This window comes from Calonectris borealis, chromosome 18 (genome assembly GCF_964195595.1).
Source record: "Calonectris borealis chromosome 18, bCalBor7.hap1.2, whole genome shotgun sequence".
NCBI lineage: Eukaryota > Metazoa > Chordata > Aves > Procellariiformes > Procellariidae > Calonectris > Calonectris borealis.
The window spans coordinates 10,574,594-10,594,832 of record NC_134329.1 but is presented as its reverse complement, the minus strand read 5'-3'; the positions used below and the strand labels follow the sequence as shown (position 1 = coordinate 10,594,832).

The following is a 20,239-nucleotide window of genomic DNA, read 5'->3' as shown; positions in this document are numbered from 1 at the left end:
ATTTACAAGAATAGTTTTCAACAGAAGTGTTTTTAGCCATGGCAAAACCTGAGCTTTCCAGAAGGGAAGTTTTGTAACATAGGTTATAAATAATAGGGGAGTTTTCTGACCAGCTAGAAGAAACTTGGGAACGTAAGTAAGACTTCTGTACCACGAACTGTTAGAAACAGCCCAGCAGCAGTTACTCAAACTGTTTCAGAAAGCATGTTTGTCCAAAAGTCATTTCCCAGGAAACAGTTACCTTCCAGTTTCAGAGCACAAGCTTTTTCTATAGTAGTTCAGACTAACTATAGTGACTGTAAGGTTTCAATAAGCTTCTTTTGCTGTGCAATAATTTTATTTGTTTATTTCTCAGATTGCACTTGGCCAAGAAAGAGCTCAGCTAGTCCTAAGTCCAAAGGGCCAGGTTATTACCAACAAATAGCAGCTGATGCTGTTCCATACACAGCCTTGTATCAAAGCTTTGCTAAAATGCCCTGCAAACTGGATTTAAACAGCAGCCTGCCACTGAGTGGCATCTATTGTGGAATTACAAGAAGTAGAAAAGTCAAAATTTCAGTTCAGCAATAAAAGGAGACAGGTTTGGCCCCAAACCAATCTCATTCTTAAAGGAACACAATGACTCTAGGTTTTTTACAATCACTGCCTTAGCTGCACCTAACACATCATCATCAGTAACAGCTCAGGAAGAAGGAGCACAGAGCACATCCCAGACAACTTTTGGTAAAAGCCTTTCATTTAGTGGGAGTGATATAAGCAAATCTAAGTCATGACCCTTTGATTTAAGCATGATCTAGCTATCACTTTATTCCTTGAAACTAGACTCTCCTCAATTCCAGAAACTGCTCAAATTTCAGCCTTTCATTTTCTCTTCAATGTGTTCTGTATTTTAAGGTTCTTACAAACTGACAAGAAGTTTCAACAAGCCACATAGATGAGTTCAGTTACTGTTACTTGTGTTTCAAGGATTTCATAAGCATCCTGAGAGCTTGACAACATCCTGGAACATTCAGTTTTGATCTTAGGCTAAATTTATCTGATGTGATATATTAGTCCATGCTGGTAGGTGAACACCAAAACCCCCTCATGCATAGGTGGAGACACTCTTAGCTGTTCCATATCAGATACGGATTTCTGAGAGGTCATTGTCTGCAGCATGCCCTTCTTTAGAGGTTTCATTTCCTCAGACTCTGGCATTTCAGGCCTGCAGTATGATGTTGTAAAAAGCAAACTGGAAAAAAATGAGGTTGTTTTGGATATTTAAGTATTTTTTTTTTTTACTCACAGCTTCATCAAAGGAGTGAACAAAAGAGAAAAATCTCTGGAGAGCTTCTTTCCCACAGACTCTCACCATCCCTTTTGACCGTAGCAACTGTGCAGGCAAGAAAAATGTGTGACTCCATATTTATTTATTTATTTTAGTTGTGCTCAGAGTTTTTACAGGTAGCATCTTCCCTTTAGACCTTCTCAACAGAAATATAAAAAAGTTTGAAGCCACTTCCCCATTTACCCACTCATCTCCAATTATCAACTGAAATGAAAAGCAGAAACATCTTTTGTTAAAAGAAAGAGTGGTGAGTTTGTGAAGCCTTATCCCAGTCTAGAGCTGGGATCCCTGCTATGGCACAGATCTAAGTTTTCTAAGTTTGTAACTTAGAAAACCCAATCCCCAGAGTCCTGTAACTCCCATCTACTCAACAGGAAACAAATCTCTTCTCTGGCAGTGACAGGGACATTCCCAGTAGCTGACGCTGTGCAAGGGAAACACTTCCTGCAGCTTGGGTGAGCTGGACCTTCTTCAGAAACTCTGGGTACCCAACCTGTCTTCATGGGATGGAGAGGAGGCAGGGAACAAACTCTTCAAGGCAGAACAGACTCTTCAAGTAAGTACTGCACGTCCTGGTAGACATGCCTGTTTTAGCAGACTGCTGTGGCATGAGGCACTTCAGTCATGGCTGTAGAGAACTGTCCCAGCTCTGTCAATAGAACCAAAGGTAAATTTGTTCTCTTTCCTGTGAGAAGTCCCTGAGTTGCAGACCTAAAGGATCTTCCCCCCAAACACACCTCAGTGTCACTAGACCACTGAAAAAAGGAGCCGAGCCATGTCAGTAGCCTGCAGGGAAGCCACCTTTCCGGGAATCGGAGGCTGCAGCCCATCCTTCATCTGTTCTAAGAATGGCCTGCACAACTGCACCGCCGCTCACCCGCATGGTATCGTGTTTTCTCTTCTTTAGTTGTTCTTCTATACCCTGGAATGCAGAAGTGAATGAGGACAACAGGAGAGAGAAACCGCATGTGTGCCATAGTCTGCGACCTGCATCCCCCATGACTACCCAAGCGTTCAGTGCCTGTATTAGGTAGGTCTCCTAAAACTACATGCTGTTCCTCCTCTTCCCTTTCTGGGATGCCCTGCTTTTGAAAAGGTGGAATTGAGAAGATGTGGCATTTGTGGTGCTCAGTGGAAGCTACCAATACTATTCCTGGTCACAGAGCATTCTGCCTCATATTCATATACCAACAGCCAGAACTGATGGATCCTGTTTGGGAATGGGGGAAAACACAGGACTTGTAGAGAGCAGGGCATCCTCCCTGGTGCAGGCAGATATCTCAGCTATTACCTTAATAAGAAGCTTATTGAAGGAGGATTTTCTGCATAGTTTGATGAAGAAAACTGCCTAATGTAGGAGTGTTTTCCCTAATATAGAGACATGGGATGAGGTATGTAGAAAGATTGCACCTGTCTCAGGCCTCTGGGATGTGTAATTCCTCAGGGTGAATGAAGCTGCCAGCTCGGGTGAGTGGTATGCAGAGCGAGGCAGATCCTGCCATCAGCTCGCAGACTGACAGTGCTGCACAGAGACCTTTACTGTGAAAATATTTTCAAGTTTGTTCTCGGGTCCCTCTGTGCATCCTCCCTTGCTACCTTTGTACCAGCACTTCAGGATTCATCAGGAGGTTGCACAATAGGTCAAGAGTTTCCTGAGGATCACTGGATTTAGACTGCTGGATGGTTTGGGCCCTTAATGTGGTTTGCTATTTTGCAAGTCCTTTGAGCCAAACAACATTGCAAGAAGATACATACCCTAAGTGTCAGATGTAGGTCACTCTTGAACGCACTAGGCCTTAAATCCGTATGACTGAGACTAAAGGTACACTTTGAACAGCTTATTGTGACCCAGTACTTGACCGGTACTAGCTTTGATACTGCTCACCTTTGGCAAAGCTTCCTGATTTTCCACAAGTGCATGCCTTCCCAACACTAGGAACCCAGCACCATACAAGAAGTTCACGCACACCCCAGACTCTAGCTAGACAAACCTCCTCTATTTGCTGCTCAAGCTCCGTGATATTGGGAAACAGCTGATCGTGAATTCTGGGCTCTTCCACTGCTTTCTTCACATCATAACCAAACCAGATGGAATTGATGATCGTCTATGAGAAGCAAAAAGCCTTAACGTTAGTTACTTATCTTCAAAGAGGCCTGACCCTTGTAGCAACATAGGCAGAGATGTCTGAAGGATGTTCACTAGAGCACATAAAAGGCGTAATTTCTGGTTCCTGCTGCTTTCAGTGGTTCCCCTGTTGGCTAAGCAAAACTCACGTACATTGCAGCGAGTCAGGTTGTATATGCTTAGGAGGATTCCCACATAAAGAGACCAGGAGTTACTAAGATTAACATAATAAAAGGATCAGATCCTCAAGCTATTGTAGCTGGATTTATGCTGCTATGATTAAGCTAGTGCTGGCTTAGACACACAGCATTCACCTCAGCAAACATACAACTACAGCTTTCCGCTACTGTGCAACCGGTGTCCTTAAACCTGGCTCATCTCTATATGCTTAAATTCCAGGTTGGAGCTGCTGGCAAGTGAAAATAGCCTCAAGATCAAGGGCTTAGAAAGCTGCTTGTAGCGGTTTTTACGGAAAATTCTCCTCTACCTCAGCCAGAAAGCAAGATCCAGCCTGGTGCTCTGAACTGCTGTGTGTGCCGGCACAGGAGACAGCTTTCTCCTGCAATCACTTCTGGTCTAGCTGGGCATTGGAGTGCCTGTCACAGCAGCTCACAGAGAGCCTGCTGCCATGCCTCGCCTAAGTTCTTATTTAGCTTTTCTGTGTGACTTTCATCCAAAGTTTAGGATGTTGGATGGGAATGGCTCTAAACTAGATAAAAAGTCTAGTTCATGGAGATCCAGAGAACAGAAGCCAAAGCTAAACTGAAGTCACAAATCTTCCACAAGTGGTAAGAACAGCTTGCCAAAGGAAAAGACCTGAAGTCACTGAAGGAAGTAATTTAAGAGACCCTTTGTAGCTCTGGCAGGAGTTGGCGTTGGAGGTCTAGCCCTCAGAAGGCCAGGCAGGAACCTCCCATTCGGGCTCCCGGCCCACAGCTGGGCGCCACAGCCATGCTCACATCACAGGTGGAGACTTGAGCCCCTTACCCCAAACACTGCCTTTCCCCCACCTTGTTTTGCCTCAGCCTTGTCCCCATATCATCACATACCAGTGCTGTTGCTGTAGTTATTTTTGTTCCTCCAGAAGCACCAACCACCATCCTGACCTTTTTCATTTTATCCACCAAGATGGAGGGGCACATAGAGGACATGGGCTGTTTACCTGTTGGGGACACAGATGCAACAGAGGCTCAGCTTTCCACCTGCAGCTTACAAACTGCCAGCTCCTGCTCCATGTCTAAACCCAGAGCCTCAGTATCCACCTTCCTGACTCAGCTCATGTGTCTTGTTCAGCCCTTGGGGACCCCACTATCCCCTGGACCCATCTCCTTCTTCCTCCTGCAATGCAAAGCTTAACCCTGGTCCTTCATGCAGAGGCTGAAGGTGCCTTCCTCCACAGTCCTGTCCCAGCTGGGGTTGTCTGTGATGCAGCTGCCTCCTGTACACCATGGGACTTCCCTTCCTGTCCCTTCACTTCCCTGTCCCGCTCCAAAACATGGGGTACAGGAAGGTAGCAGAATCCCAGCCTGCTTTAGCAGCAATGAGATGGTCTGCAGAAAGCAGTGGTGGAGCAGGCAGGGTGCTTGGGTTAGGTACGTGAACTAGATCTATCCAAAGCTGCCCTACCTCTCCCAAGGCAGCACAGGGAGAAGGCTGGACAGTGCCGTCTAACACTTTGTAGTCAGCTCCTGCTGCTGCCTCCCTTTTAAATCAGTTCAAAGAAATCCGTTTGCGGCCCTAAGTAATTTCATTTGACAGGTACTGAGCTCCCTGGGAAAGGATTTCTGGTTGTTGGAAGGAGGCATACACAAGAGTTTTTCTTTAGACAGTCTATCCTCCTTCGGGGTACACCAGGGGCAGCTGGTTGTGTGTTTTTGACAGAGATGCCAGGTGACTCGCTGTCCTGGTTTCAGCTGGGATAGAGTTAAATTTCTTCCTAGTGCTGTGCTTTGGATTTAGTGTGAGAAGAATGTTGATAACACACTGATGTTTTTAGTTGTTCCTAAGTACCCTGCTAGTCAAGGACACTCAGCTTCCGTGCTCTGGAAGAGGCTGGGAGGTTGCATAGCCGGGACAGCTGGCCCAGCTGGCCAAAGGAGTATTCCATACCACGTGACATCATGCTCAGTATATGAATGGTAGGAGTGATCCAGGAAGTAGCGATCGCTACTTGGTTATCAAGTCAGCGTGGGTGGTGAGTAACTGCATTGTGCATCACTCATTTTGTATGTTCTATCATTATCATTATCGTTATTTTCCCTTTTCTGTTCTATTAAACTATCTTTATCTCAACCCATGAGGTTTTCTCACTTTTACCCTTCCGATTCTCTCCCTGTCCCAACTGGGGGGGGGGGAGTGAGTGAGCAGCTGGGTAGTGTCTGGCTGCCTGCTGGGTTAAACCACGACACTCGCTTTCATCCCTGTCCTCTGCAGAAAGCCCCAGATCTGTGCCTGATCGCAGACATGCTGCAGCCTACCTTGCAGACACCACAGCATTAGTATGCAAGATATAGCCAAAAGACTGAGTCAGGAAGGTAGTTTACAGCTACCTGGTGCTATGAAATTTGCTGGAGAAGGAGGGATCCCAAATCCATTGATTAAGTAAGGTGAGCTGAAGTCATCCATCTCATCATTAAATATGATTCCACTCACGCTGGATCGTACATCAGAGCCAAAGCTAGACAAAACAAGTTGGCGCAGACATGTCAAAACCAGAGCAAATCCAGGAAGAGCTTCAGGTGAATTACTGCAATGTGAAACCTGGGATTTGATTGGAGTAACTCTCCACTCCCTCCTGTTGCAAAGGACATTCTGTCACCCCTTGGGGGAAGGAAGCAGTTTATACCGTGAGTGCACAGCTACACAGAGGAAAGGCAGCCCAGAGCCCTGCTGTATAGCTCTCCTGCAAGGACCAAGGGGAAAAACAGCACAGCAGCTAAGTACAACTAATTCCCCTTCCAGTTGGGCAGTACTGCACTCCATGCAGAGGCAGCATAGCTCAAAGGCTGGCACATTTGCGAATTATTGGGGTTTTGCTTAGATGTGTCAAGCTGGAGACATTTTCTATGGACAAAAAGAACCTTCACCCCCCCAGCTTCACATGAAACACAGCTCTTCCTGACAGCACTCAAAGCCAAACACTGCACTTCCAGGCCAGCTGTATTAGCTCAAATTCCTTCCAGATGCCTGGGAAATCAGAGCCAGCAGCGACACCACTGCTTATGAGAAGATCCGGATGCAGTGAATATTTTCTTGGTGGGTGAACCCAACATGAGAGAGGACACATCTTGTCCTCTGACCGACCCAACCACACAGGCCTCAGTGTTAAGAATTGACCTGCAAGCTCAGCAGGAGAAATGCCCATCAACTACACATCGCTACCCTGCTAGAGAGATGACAGTTCAGTGATGTTTTATACCAACCACAGAACCACCGCTAGGAAGATGGCAAAGGCCTACGTGGAAGTAATGTCTGAGCTCATACTATTGGTTGATGGTGCTGGTGGCGGACACAGCACTGCCATCATCAGCCACAATGGAGAGGTGGGATGTACCGGCATTATCTCCAGTGTAATATACTGGCTCATAGTAGTCAACTGGATGGGACGTGTTGTCTGTGATTTTCCTCCGGAGACTATCCGCAAAGAACTCGGACGTCATGTTTCTGATTGCCTGTCAGAGAAATCCAATGCAGTTACTCAGCAGATTAAGCTTAAGAGACATGTAGTTATGAGGCTGATATCCAATACTTCAGACCACAGAAGAGTGGCAAATCCCAGCAGTGAGGCTATAGCTTTCCAGCAGGGGCTTTCCTCCTTCTTGCAAGATGGACATTGTACCAAAGAGCATTTTAAGCAGTCACAGAAGCAGCTGTTACATGTTACACTTCCTTTGTGTAGGAAGTTAATCAGCATCCATTATTGTAGATCTATGGAAAGCTGTCCTCAACACTGCCGTAAGGTGTAGGCAAGCAGCGTTACACTTGCTTCAGAGATGAGAGGAGAGGGGTCGGGTTGAGAGGACTAGACCAAGGCAAGCTCTGATCATTGCTCTGCAAGTTGCAAATTTGTGTCCATCAAGCTGGGCTGGGCTCAGATCCTGCTGCTTTTGGAGAGTCACAGAAGTAAAAGCACAAAGTGTGAAGTTGGGAAAAGCAGGGTTCCTGCCTCACCCCTTCCCATCTGTTGGTCCATTTACTATAGGCAGGACTGTGGTTAGAGAGCCACAAGGATGCTGGGAATGTCATCTAGTGAATAAGGCTTCAAACACTATGAAAACAGGGAGGGTTAGCCCTAAATATACTCAAATGCTCCTGGTGAATTGAGGATTTTGCTTTTCCTTTACAGCAGGAAGGTTTCCTCCATTTATATCCCTCACAGCTCAGCCATGAGTCACATAGGACTTCACGTTTTGATTCAGAGATATTTCAATGCCTGTCAATAACAGGTGGCACAGAGCATCCCTGACAAAGTTTAGTCACCCAAAAACTTTAAGCCATGTTCCAGTCAACCTTGGTGTTGCAGAAAGAAAAGACTTTTGCCAGGTACCTCTGTAGTGTTGACAAATTTTGGATCTCCCAGTAAAGTCCTCTTGGCATAGGCAAAGCGAAAGGCCTCCACAATGCGGTGGTAAGTCAGACCTTTCTCCTCCATGGTTTTGATGCTGTCAGCTGAGAAATTATATCCTGGCAACAGAAGACAAACGATTGTGAACACAAAGGAAAGTACACGATCAATGGACTGCTAATAAACCTGTGTCGAATGGTATAATCTTGAAGCCCAGTCTCTACAGAGATGCAGTCACTGGACTGTCCTAATCTCTGCATGGAGAGCACAGGAGCTCTGGTTGTTTTGAGCACTGTGGGAGTCATCAGCAGGATTTGTACTTGCAGAGACTTTTTCCAAAGAAGCCTCAAGTACAATTTAGTTTCCACCCATGCAGGTACCAGGGAAGTGCCCCAATCAGGAGCATATTTTTCTCTCGCACCTGTATTTCAAGTAGGAGGGTGACATCCCTGAGTTTACAGCAGAAGAGGAATGTGTCCACATCTCTGATCCCTCCTGGGGTCTCAGACTTCTCACCTGCTGGAGGGCTATCAAGGGAGGCCTCTTGTCTCTGGAGCTCTCCCAGCTCTTGCTGCCTGTGAGGCACTGCTCAGTGGCACTCTCACCTTTCAGTATGTTGAAAATGAGGGCTAGCACTGGGCCGCTTAGGGGGGCACTAGGCGTGTAGAGGGTAAACTCCCCAAGTGTGATCTGTATGGGGTCTTCGATCACGGTTGCATTGTAGTCCCGCAGGTCATCCAGTGTGACAATGCCCCCTGGAAAAGAGAAGGAAACTATAGATGTGGGTTTATGTGATCTCTAGTGGGAAGAGGAGGTAATACTCCATCACCATGCATGACAGCAAGGACAGGAGGGAACACAGACCAAATCCAAAAAGGTAAAGAAAGCAAAGATGGGTGCACAGGAGATGAATTTATTCCTTGATAGGTCCAGCTGAGGCTCAGATAGCCTAAGCTTGAAGTCGGGCTGATTTACGGCAGCCAAAAATCTGGTGATCCATCTTTTTTTACAAAGGACACCAGCAATGTCAGGTAACAAAACGTCATTAAGAGTCCTGTTTACAGGAGGAGGATGCAGCTTTTAGGTGCAGATGCTTTGTGCTACACCATAAGCAGAATAATTTGTATGTTCTATTGCCTTTCTTATCAGAAGGGGGAAGACAGTAATTAACTATCACAAATAAAGCCAGTAGATGACTTATGTGAGATCGACTGAAGCTAGCCAATGCTAGCTAGTAAGGATTGGATACTACCACCATCTAGTGGCATCGAGAGATTAAACAAGCTCAAAGTTTACAGGACCATGTATGTAATGTTTTAGGTAGAAACTTGTTGGATTCAGGTTCTGTAAACAGCATGTATCTACTAAGCTATATCAAGAAACGCAGAGACTTGCTAGACTATATGGCACAGAAATGCACAGTATATACTATCCATTTCTGAGTTTCAAATGCATCCGTTAAAGCGCTAATGGCTTCTCTTGGGTGTTCTGTTGCCACAGATCTCGGAGGTGGCATTTCAGGCAGCAGGCTTGACCCGCTTCCAAGGCTTCTGCAGGTCACCAGCTCTTCCCTGGATGCTGAGCCGCAGCAGTCAGGTCAGTCATGCTGTTTTGGACAGATGTCCTGTTTCTCACCTACACTGCGGATGTCATCGATGATCTGTTTTGCCAGGCTTCCTGTGTAAAAGGCATCTGCTCCTTCACTGGCTATAGTCTCGTATGTGTTGGCTAGTTTAGGCATCTTGATGATATCGCCCTCATGCAGAATTTTCCCTCCTCTGCAGAACACTTCGCTAACAGAGAAAGGAGATTGAGAAGATCAGATCTGAGAGACAAGTTCAAAACTACGTGTACCTGTACCAGCTGACACAGTATTTGAGTGTTCATATTAGAGGCTTCTTGGAGAGAAGAGAAACTGCCTGAGCCATGCCCCAGGGGTCCTGATACCTTGCACTGGGACATAAAAGTGAACAGTGGTTTCTGACCTGGGATTCCACATTGCTCAGGATTTGCTCAGTGAAGCCTGCAGGAGGGAGTGTCGATCTTTTTCACCAACGCAGGCCACCCTCCCTACCTGCCCAAAGGGCCAACAACTGCCTCAAGATGCCCAGAAGAGGCCATAGTCCTTGAACTCAAGCAGTTCTGTTCAGAGCACAGACTATGAAGCTATGAGGCTCAAAGCTTCCAGTGAGGCCAGGAGAATGCGTTTTAATTCCTGTTTGTCAGAGCACTTTGAGGTAGACAGTTTCCTCTCTAGCTCCCTCATCATGGATCATGAATGTGCTGCTGTGGACCTGCCAGATGGAAGTACAGGAGGTAGTCCCAGGCTACACATCTCAATCGGATTGGAAACCAACCTGCAGCTGGCAGAGATTTTAAGGAAAAGAGAGGATTAAGCATGATCTCCAGTAGGGCTGGACATAGACACCAAGGATTTGACTGTAAGAGGAAATGGAGGAGCATTTAAAACCCTTCATGTTCATAGTCATTGCCAGAAATGGAAGGTCAGAGACATTACTCAAGGAAGGCTGACTGCAGAGTAAGAGATGACCCAAATTCCCACTGCCTGACAGCAGATGAGACGTTCAAGGAGACTCTGCAATTGCCTCAAATGCAAGTACGATTAGCTTAGTGCACTTACAGCGTGAGGAAAAGCTGGGGATTCAGAAAATACATTGCCATCTGACAGATTTATCCCAGCGTGTACTCTAATTCCACCTTTGCTCAGACGAATGGACTTTAAGAGCAGAATTTATCTCCCTTTAAAGGTCAGGACTGAACATTCCTAAAATTGGCCACATGATTTAGCACCTTCAGGTAGCTGGAATAACATCAGCAGGTACAGTGAGTACAGTCACCGGAGGGGAGGCACACTCCTCATAGATGCTATGTTACACAAACACAGAGACTTTTCAGCTAGGATGCAGTTACCCCAAATTTCTATGCACAGAACAGCAACTGCTCTACCTACCACAGTGGGCCTGCTCTACCTACCACAGTGAGGGATTGCTTTCAATTGACTCCTCTCTTGATTTGATCGCTGCTGCAAGGCCTTTCCCAACAGGGAATCCTTCTCTTGCCAACTTGATGCTGGGTAGAAACAGATCTTTCCATGCCAGTTTGCCATGACGTTTGTGAGCCAGTTCATACCCACGGATTTCTCCTGGGACAGCGATGGACAGACCTCCTGGAGCAGATAAGGAACATATTAGTCTTCCACAGCAAGAAAAGAAAGCTATTAATGGAGTAGGAGGTAGAGCAGGCTTCTATGTCAGCCCTGGTTTTAGGCAGGGATTACATATACTATGACCAGCTCAGTTTATGCATACGATGCTAACAGAATTATTCTGTCTGACATTTATGCCAGCATGTTTCTATTGAAATACCTCTATCCTCCTGCTGGTAACTCAAGTTTTTGGGTCATTTCCCCTCAGTAGACTCTGTACCAGAGAAAAGCTGCTTAGAACACAGAAGCTATCATAGCTGCCTGCAGTTTCCAATCCTTCAGAGGAGAACACACTACAGTAAGAGGACACAGACTGTGTACATACTTAAGCCAAAAACTTCGTTGCAGCATTGTAACTGCAACTGCAAAAGATTGATTACTACATTGCACAGTGATGGAGCAGTTTGCTTCAATCCTGTTTTTATTGGCATCTCCCAGAAGTTCAACACACTTCTCAAACCCCCTCCAAGGTGCTGTTCCTCCTTGGTTACAGGAGTGACCATGAAGAGAACTAGTTAGTTGATTAGAAAATACTTCCCTGAAAGGAAATTACTTCTTCTCTGGAGCCCCTGAACCATTAGTTGTAGCCACCACAAAAGGTATTTAGGGAGGACACTTGAACAGACGAGAACTAAGTTGATCCACAAAGATTTATTCAAAAAGGAAAGATGGCAGATATAGAACAGGTCATACTCAGGGCTTTGGATTCACCTGCATTTTCATGAAGTGAAAAGCAGAAAGCACTGAGGTGACCGACTAGTTTGAAGGACATTATCTTTAGCTTCCTTGTCAGGACAGAGTTTGCAGATTGTGTATAGTTGAGGACATTTCTAGGTGAGTAATCCTGCAGATATGCAAGAATCTAACCGTAAGAAATGTTCTTAATTCAGACATGTTAGTAGCAGTTAATGTTGGAGCTATGCGGTCCCCCCCAAAGCAGTGAAACAGCCTTTGCCATACCTTTCAGAGAGAGCTGTGTGTTGTTCCCAAACATGTCCTCCGATGCTCTTTTTGGAGCCACCTCTCTTGCATTAATGATTTCCACTTTTCCTTTAACAACAGAGCAAGGAAGATGATGTTTAGCTCTGGACTCAACACACGGGCATGGTTTCTGCTGAAGAAGTCTGATCAATGTAAGCCAGTTTCTTGGCAATTATTTTGAGGACAGCATGTTTCCCCAGAGGCTGAGAGAGTCAGTCTTTTACCTTCGCTCCGGTAGGATACATGACCTGCTTTAGATAAACACTTCTCAAACTGTTCCAGATGCGTATGGCCCTGTCCCTTACCTGTGCTGCTGTAGATGGTAAAGAAGAGGCCCCCTCCAATGCCCATGCTGTGAGCATTCATGAGTCCTACACAAAGCAGAGCTGCAATCGCAGCATCCACTGCTGATCCACCTTGCTGAAGGATGTCCCTGTGCAGCAGAAGAGAAGGCATCGTATGGTGACATGTTACAGTGTCTCAGCTACCTGTGAGCAGTGGAGTCATCTTGTCAGAGCAGCTATGACAGATTCTCTAATGCACATTTGTCCGCACCCAGTGTATAGGTTCTTCGGGAGCTTCTGTCACCTTAGAGAATACATCCTAATGGTCTAGGTGCAGACCACATCATCCCTCATTAGAGACACATACAAACTAGCTTGAAAACACCCGAGATGTGTCAAAGTACATTTGGGGACAGGCATCCCAGACACATCCATTACACATGAGAAATGACAACTCTCTGAGGAGCCTGAAATGTGCAGCACTTGCATGTAGAACTGGAGGACAGCTTGATAAATGGTTTTTAAAAGGAGCTTGAAAAGCATCTCTCATTCTTATTGTCCATGCGTCTAGGGAATCTTTGCCTGCTATGTTGTCTTTGATCAACTGCAGTAACATTCGTCAGGCATGGTAAAAGCCCAGGTTTTATTATGGCCTCCTCTTTCTACAGGGAGATTGGAGATTTTCTGTGCTGGGCAACTGCCAGGCTTGCACCTGGACATCAGGGAAACAACAGTTTTGTCTTGCGCAAGAGCTGTCAGAGCTAACAAGAGTCACAGCACAATTAGCGGGTACCTTCCAATTATTGAGCATTGCCCCGCGTCTGTAGCCACAGCCGCCCTCTTATAAGTGTGTGTGTCCCCTGAGTCAGAGCGCAGCCCGAAGAAGAGTCCCAGGAACAAGATGAGCCCCAGCAGGGCTGCAGTCAGGACTCCAGTCACCACATAGCGCTTCTTCATCTTCCTGTGGGAAGAGACAGGATCGTCAACCTTGCTGCTTCTGGGGCACATGGGAACTAGGGAGCAGATGATCAGGCACATCTACCTTCTTTCATACCCACTGTTTCCCCCTCTACCCCCAGCAGCCGACAGCTCTGCACATGGAAGGGCAGTTTGGGAAGGAGTGGCCAGGGGAGGCGGGAGCCCAATTCTGGCCTTGACAGTTACATCGGGGCGATGTTCTCTTTTGAAGTGAAGTAGAATATCAAGAGGGGAGGGGATGTTCGAGATGTCCTGCTACTGTTACCTTTCAGTGGCAATAGGACAACCGATTGCTCTTTGTGACTTTAGGCTCTGAGGATTTTAGATGCTCAGCAAGCATTTAAGTTACTGCTCTGCTTGGGAGGACAGGGGCCCAGTGTCAGACTGGATTCGATCTAGTTCCCAAATCAAGTCAGCAATAACAATCAGAGACTTTTTATCAGATTCCCCCCTCTAACACACACTGGCAAGCCCTTTGCCTCCTTTGTAAGGTGATGGAGTCAAGGACTGCATCCTGCCCACACCCTGGAGGCAGGCTGGCTTTGCCAGGTGAGCAGCCATCTGTGTTGGCCTCTTCCTCCCTACCTCATAGCCACCCGGTGAGTGAGACGACTTCCCATCTTTCCAGCCCTTGCTTTTTAGCAGGTTTCCATGAGTTCTGAGCTGTGGGCAGTGAACAGCTTCCTCCTCCCCTGAACCTCTCACAGAAAGGGTCCCCCAAATATTTCCTCACTCAGATTCATATCAAAACCTTTTCTATGGACACTGCTGGTACCATTTCTCTATGCCCCTGCCACCTCTGTGCAGAACAACTGTTCTAACAACTCCAAAGCTTTTACCAACTTCCCCTTTACCCATTACTGCCATCGTATTTGCAGAGTGATCTACTTCAGTGAGCACCTCAGGGACTCCTGGAAGCCCTTTGGTAACAGCTCTGAACTGTTGCAGCACCAGCAATGAAAAGGCCCCAAATCAGCAGCTATCACTTGGGTAAGAACCTGTCTTATAGCAGGTAAGTAACCTCGTACACCAAAAAAGCAGCAGATTCATAGGTGAGAAGGGAAATCCAAGGAGCAGAACATAAGTGGTGTTAGTCATGACTCACATAATCTTCAGAGGAAAAATTTAAAAAATAATTAACTTCATATAATCTACTTTTAAATACCATGTCTGTGAAGGAGTCTCTGTCCAGAAGGTTGTCAATGACCACTGCAAAACACATCTTAGTCATTAGCGAGCAACCTTGGCCAAAGTTATTTGGCACACCCCAGTGTGAGCACAGCACCCCCTCCTGTTCAGGGCCCTTGGCCAGAGCACCTTTCCAATGAGCCTGCCACTTCTAGAGGCAATGGCCAGTGCTCACGTCTCCATGTTTGCCAGTCCTGCACACAGCTGCTCTTGGGGTGCACAGAGTTACGGTTCATCTGTGAGTGAGCATAGGACACCGAGGAGCTCTCTAGCAAGCATATTCCAGATACACACCAGGATGAGTCAAGAGCTATCGAGGGGATGGAGACTCACTGCCACCTTGTTGGGACTGACAGTTCATGAAATACAGCTTGAACAGCTACTCTTTGACCCATTTCCTTTCCCATTACAGGATTGTTCCAGCAAAAAAGACCTAAATTCATCATATTGCCTTCAGGGACCCACTTCCCCCTGGATAGTGCAGCTTTGGGTTTTCACCGTGACTACTGTACTTGCACAATAGCCAAGATGCCCTTTACTTACCAACGCATCTGCCACCCTAAGAGACAAGCCAATCCATGGCATTGTGAGTGAAGAGTGGATCAACTAACCCCACCCTCTGTGGATGTTCAACAGCCCAAAGCAGAGCAAACTCCAGCAGTCAGAGCAGCACTTGGTGCCTTGCAGCAGCAGCACACGCAGGATTAGGGAGAAGTGAGTGTGCCAGCACTGAGCTAACTAGAGGAAACAGGCCAGGCGAGCCAAACCAAAACTTTTCTCAGAGGGAGGTGATTAGCAAGCACTGCCCCCCCAACCTCACCCCCACTCCTGTTATTTAAATTAGGAGATATACATTTGCTATCCAAGCCCTGTATTTGCGTGTCTGTCTGAGCACTGAAGATGTCCATCTCCAAGTAAGGCAGCTCAAACCAGGGTGTAAATCTACTCTATGTGCTGTTCTGTAAACAAATGTCAACCAAGGGCAGTAAAAGGTAAATGGATGAAATCTCTTTCCAGGTTCTAGAACTTGATTTACACTCAACTACTTTTAAAAGAGACCAGTGGCGTGTTTGCAGAGCAATGACTGTGCAGGGAAACAGAGAAGCCTTTATGTCCCCAACAATAGCTCACACACAGCCTGAGAGTTTAAAGACAGTTTTGTTTGTTGGCAGAGAGAGTTCAGCTTCAGCACTGGCAGTCTCCTCCAGGCTTCACAAGAAATGCCATGGGATCTTTTATCTGCGCCCCAGCTAGGCAGAAGGTACTTTGTTTCCTCTGAAGGCTGCTCTATGCTGGGCTGTCCTGCAAGCCTGGGGTGACTTAAGCCCCGTAGCTGGAGTGTTAACCCACAGGCTCCTGGCTGGGGCTGTGCAGTTCTCCACAACTGCTTGCCTCACTGCTGGGCTCCTGTAAAGATTTACTGCCTTGTCAGGCAAGTTATTCTGAGAGCAGAAGAGGAGAAGGGGAAACCTCAGATGGTGCCTCTGCTCTCCTCTTTCACCTCCTCTCTGGATTCGGATGACACTCGTGAGCATCTCCTAGACCCGTAAGAGCTCCACGCTGAGTGTCCAGCTGCCCGGTGAGCGCACAGACCTTGAAAAGGGCCCTCCAGCCCACTTCATACGCCTCGGGCGCAGCTCCTAGCCCACCGCCAGCCCCCGGGGCGAGGATAAGACATGCATCGCTGGGGGCAAGGAACAAGCAGGCAGACTGCCCTGAAGAAGAGATACTGATCACTGGGCACCGCTCCTGCACTGCATTGTGGTACCACCTTGCCCTCTGGGCTGGGCCTCTGGGACCCAAGTGGGGCCAGAAAAAGTGAATCTCTTAATAAAAGTGCATCTGTGCAATCTGTCAGATTGATCCTGCTAAGGAAGAAGCAGATGTATGAGCTAAAGATCTGCAGCTTTCTCTTCTGCAACAGTACAGAGAGCAAACTCAGCTGAGAATAGTCCTCTCCACCTTAACTGCCAGCTCACCTCTCATAAGCTCTTTAACCTATTTCAGGCCTGACCCTAGAGGAAAGCATCTCTTGCACAGTCCTTACTGCCTTCCTAACTGTGGCACAGCAGAGAGCCGAACAGGCATTTTGTTTGCCGTACAGCAATCGGGAGATGGATCAGGAGCCTGTAGATATCCCATTCTCTAACCCACCTCTCCATACTTGCCCTGTGCCCTGGGTAGGTGCATTGCAGGAACAGCTGAGTTTTTGCACCAACAGTCTTTTTAAGCCTCGGCTCTGAAGTCAAGTCCCTGCTATGATTTATTGTTGGGAGTGGACCAGCAGCTGCGGGCCACCACCTGAGCTGGCTCCCCAGTTATTGTCTGCTGAGGCTGGCTTTAACCTCCAGATCTCTGCCAAATCCAGCTGTTTGGAAGCTTGGCTAGCACTTCAGTCACACAGCGCTGTTTGGCAGCAGCAACAGGTCTCCAGGAGAGAGGGGCTATAAAACCATTAAAAGCAATATGATTATTTCTCACTGTTATAAAGATCCAATAGCCAGTCCTAGCCATGGAATTTAAAATGTAGCCTGACAGTCTGTCTTAATTTATATTAGAAGAGGGGGAGGACCAGCAAGTAGCAGAGTTATGCTTGTACGAGCAACCCCATTGAGCTGTATTCAGATGCGTCACAACATTCACAACATTATTTAAACATGACACTGGTTTTGAATTAAAAGAACCCCAGTGCGACAGGCTAGCTAGTGTCAGGCAGGGGATACAGGGTCTGACATCTCTGCCAAGAGGGCTGGGGCATGCTGTAGAGATGAGGAACCTGCCATGGTCAGGAAAAGCGCCAGAACTGAAACAGGAGAAAGAGGAGATGTACCAGCCAGAAAGCAGGGGAGAGAGAACAGTGGGATACCACAGGATGACAAAGGAGTCCAGGTACGGTCAGGCACTGCCTTCTTCTTGAATGAAGTAGTGAAGAAAGCATCCACTGACAACGCCTAAAACTTTAACCACAAACTTTAACCAAACCAGCTTCTGCTTTAAACCCATCTTGCAACAGCAGCATACCCGCTCCCAAGAGTTCCTTGTACTCCCACCCCCAGCCCAGTAGCCAATACTTGGCCATTAGCTTTGAGACATCTGTCCTTATTTTCCCCAGGCAGCACATGTTATGCCAGGATAGACTGGACATCTTGAATCTTGTCACAGGAATAGGCTATGCTCTTCTGATAAAACTCAAAGTCTAATCCATATCAATAACATTGCCATATTTAAATAATTAACAACAAGCAGTTGAAATAATGTTTTCACACTCTACTGTTGTGTAGAGTGAACTGTCAGTGACTTTTGAGTGAGAATGTATGTAAAGTGAACAACCGTAAGATTGCCACAGGGTCCCCAGGAGTAGAAGCCAACAGAGGCCTCAAAAGAGTAGAACCAGGTTGATAACAGAGGCCCAAAGGCTGTTCACGCCGATGTCCTGTTACTGATCCAGCGTTATGTGACAACCTAACTAAGGTGCCTGCACTAAGGTGCCTGATCACACAGGTGGAGCCATCTCTAAAGTGTGTGTAAGACTGTAAGACAGCTACTTGCACTGACACCATGCTTCAGCATCGGGTACGCAGAATCGATCACTCTGCCATCCTGTCTTGCTACAGGTGTAAGTACTGTTTGACAGGACAGGCTACTTATTCCCAAGGGCTGTTCCCAGCATCCTGCCAGGAGGTCAGGCCATATTCAGAGGTGAAGAAGGAGTTGTATCCGTCCCTGTGCTAATGGCTGGTGGTGGGGTCCCTGTCAACTGCCAAGCTGGTGCTCGTTCCCCATGCCATTATCTCCTTGCTTTCCTTTCTCACTGGGAGCTCACTGAGAGGTAGTGTAATGAAAAAAGCAAATTATTCCTTCATCTGTGGGAAGCCCTTGCCCTAGGAGTCTGTGCACACACCCGATTAGCCAGAAGACAGTTTAAATCTTCAGGTATAACTGTGCTAACCACGCATTCCCTCAGTTGTCGGTAAGGACAACGACCAGCCATTCTGCTTTCATCTGCAGGAATATCCAGGGTCATAGGCCTGAGCAGCTAATTAGCTGGGGTTATCTGCTCCAAGAGGTCTTGCACTGAAGAAAATTAGGACAAAACCAATACAGAAAGTACACTGGGACCGTCCATGGCCATTTCTGGTTCACCTGTTCCTTCCACTTCCAAAGGGAGAAAAGTTTCCAAGATTTTTTTGCTGTTCCGAGTTATCCATTTTGTACTTTGCTTATATACCTGTTTTCTAGCAGTTCTATAAGATTTAGTATGATTCTGGCTAAGTAAGTACGGTCTTTTCCCCTTTCCTACTAAAACTGGTTGTTATGCCTTCTAGGGCATGTTATGCCTTCTCAGACACCAAATGGAAAGCTTAGGTTGCCCATTCCCCATCAACCACTCCTTCATTACACAATTGACAGTTCTTAGGTTCTAGCAGGCTAATGCCATAATTACCCAAAGGCCAGGGGATAAACACCTTACACAACAAGGATTGTGTAAAGATTACAAACATAGTTGTAACATCAAACCTGCTTCCTGCCTACCAGGTTAGAGCTCTCCAATTGCGCTGGGGTCTTTGCATCTCACCACAAATAGTCCCAAAGTAGCAGTGGGTGAGCCGGTGCAGGCTGTACATACCTTTACTCTTGGACTGAGCTGGAATGGTTCAGATGCAATATTTGTACCCACTAACAGCTTTGCGTTAGTCCAAATAGCAGAAAGGGCTAAATAGCCAAAGGCAGAAAACTTTGTAACTTTGTTAACGATACGTTCACACCTGCTCTTCGATGGCTTTGTTAGGAGAGACATAAACTTCCTTTCGAGCACTCTCCTTTTGAGAACAGTCCCAACAGAAAAGGGTTTGTTTCCCTGTGCCTTCTGTCCTGTACTCAGACACGAAGGTCTGGTCCCATGTAAGCCTCCCCATGCAGCCTTGCCCTGCAGTTATTGCAGTAAGACATGAACTTAAGCCATTTAAGATTCTGATCTACAAGTTCGTGTGCTAAATATCTTTCCCCCTCAGGCCTTTTACAGTGACTTATAGTAGCAGTCACCAGGACACCTCTGATCAGGACTCTCGTTCTGCTACCAACGACGCAGGCAGACAGACTCTCCTATCGGGTACTGATCTTCATGGTGACTAGCAGGCATTTTTTCCATAACTATTTCTACCTTGTCCACATAATGCCTTCTAGAGACTTTAAACAAGTTATTAACAACCACCTCTTGTATCTAAGGAAATCATTCCCAATTCAAGTCTTACACAGATTTCTGTAGAAAACTGTGACTCAAATATTGAAGTATCTGGAATTCAGAATGAGCAGATATTTTAAGTCTAGTCAATCCTAGGCCACAAAATGAGACAGGAGTTATGTTCTGGTATTAAGCTGGAACTTAAGACTATGAAGTTCTTGTACTTATCCATCACGAGATATTTAAGTTGAAGTCTTATGCGGTCTTCATCTCCACCAGTGATAAGGGAACTAAAGCAGAGTTCAGTCAAGCCCAAAGAGGCTTCCAAATTCAGATCTAGGCACTGGTCCTGCCTGGAGCAGGGAGGCAGAGCAGTCCCTGGAG

The 20,239-nt window shown here is 46.6% G+C and overlaps 1 protein-coding gene across 6 annotated transcripts in view; it reads right to left on the bottom strand.

The window, feature by feature from the left end:
• GGT1 (gamma-glutamyltransferase 1) overlaps positions 1–20,239 on the bottom strand; it is a 49,489-nt gene that overhangs the window by 11,798 nt on the left and 17,452 nt on the right. The window contains exons 2-14 of one of the 6 annotated variants that reach the window (XM_075167875.1): positions 13,301–13,468; positions 12,529–12,656; positions 12,203–12,292; positions 11,011–11,203; positions 9,652–9,809; positions 8,622–8,771; positions 7,999–8,135; positions 6,936–7,123; positions 6,002–6,129; positions 4,502–4,614; positions 3,319–3,432; positions 2,065–2,249; positions 1,393–1,976 (exon numbers count right to left, since the gene is read on the bottom strand). In XM_075167875.1, the coding sequence (XP_075023976.1) occupies positions 2,106–2,249; positions 3,319–3,432; positions 4,502–4,614; positions 6,002–6,129; positions 6,936–7,123; positions 7,999–8,135; positions 8,622–8,771; positions 9,652–9,809; positions 11,011–11,203; positions 12,203–12,292; positions 12,529–12,656; positions 13,301–13,464 (1,707 nt within the window). In that variant the 5' untranslated portion in view covers positions 13,465–13,468 and the 3' untranslated portion in view covers positions 1,393–1,976; positions 2,065–2,105. Of the gene's footprint in view, positions 1–1,389; positions 2,250–3,318; positions 3,433–4,501; positions 4,615–6,001; positions 6,130–6,935; positions 7,124–7,998; positions 8,136–8,621; positions 8,772–9,651; positions 9,810–11,010; positions 11,204–12,202; positions 12,293–12,528; positions 12,712–13,300; positions 13,469–20,239 lie in introns of those variants that run through there. The other 5 variants (XM_075167874.1, XM_075167877.1, XM_075167873.1 and 2 more) reach the window with 5 other exon arrangements.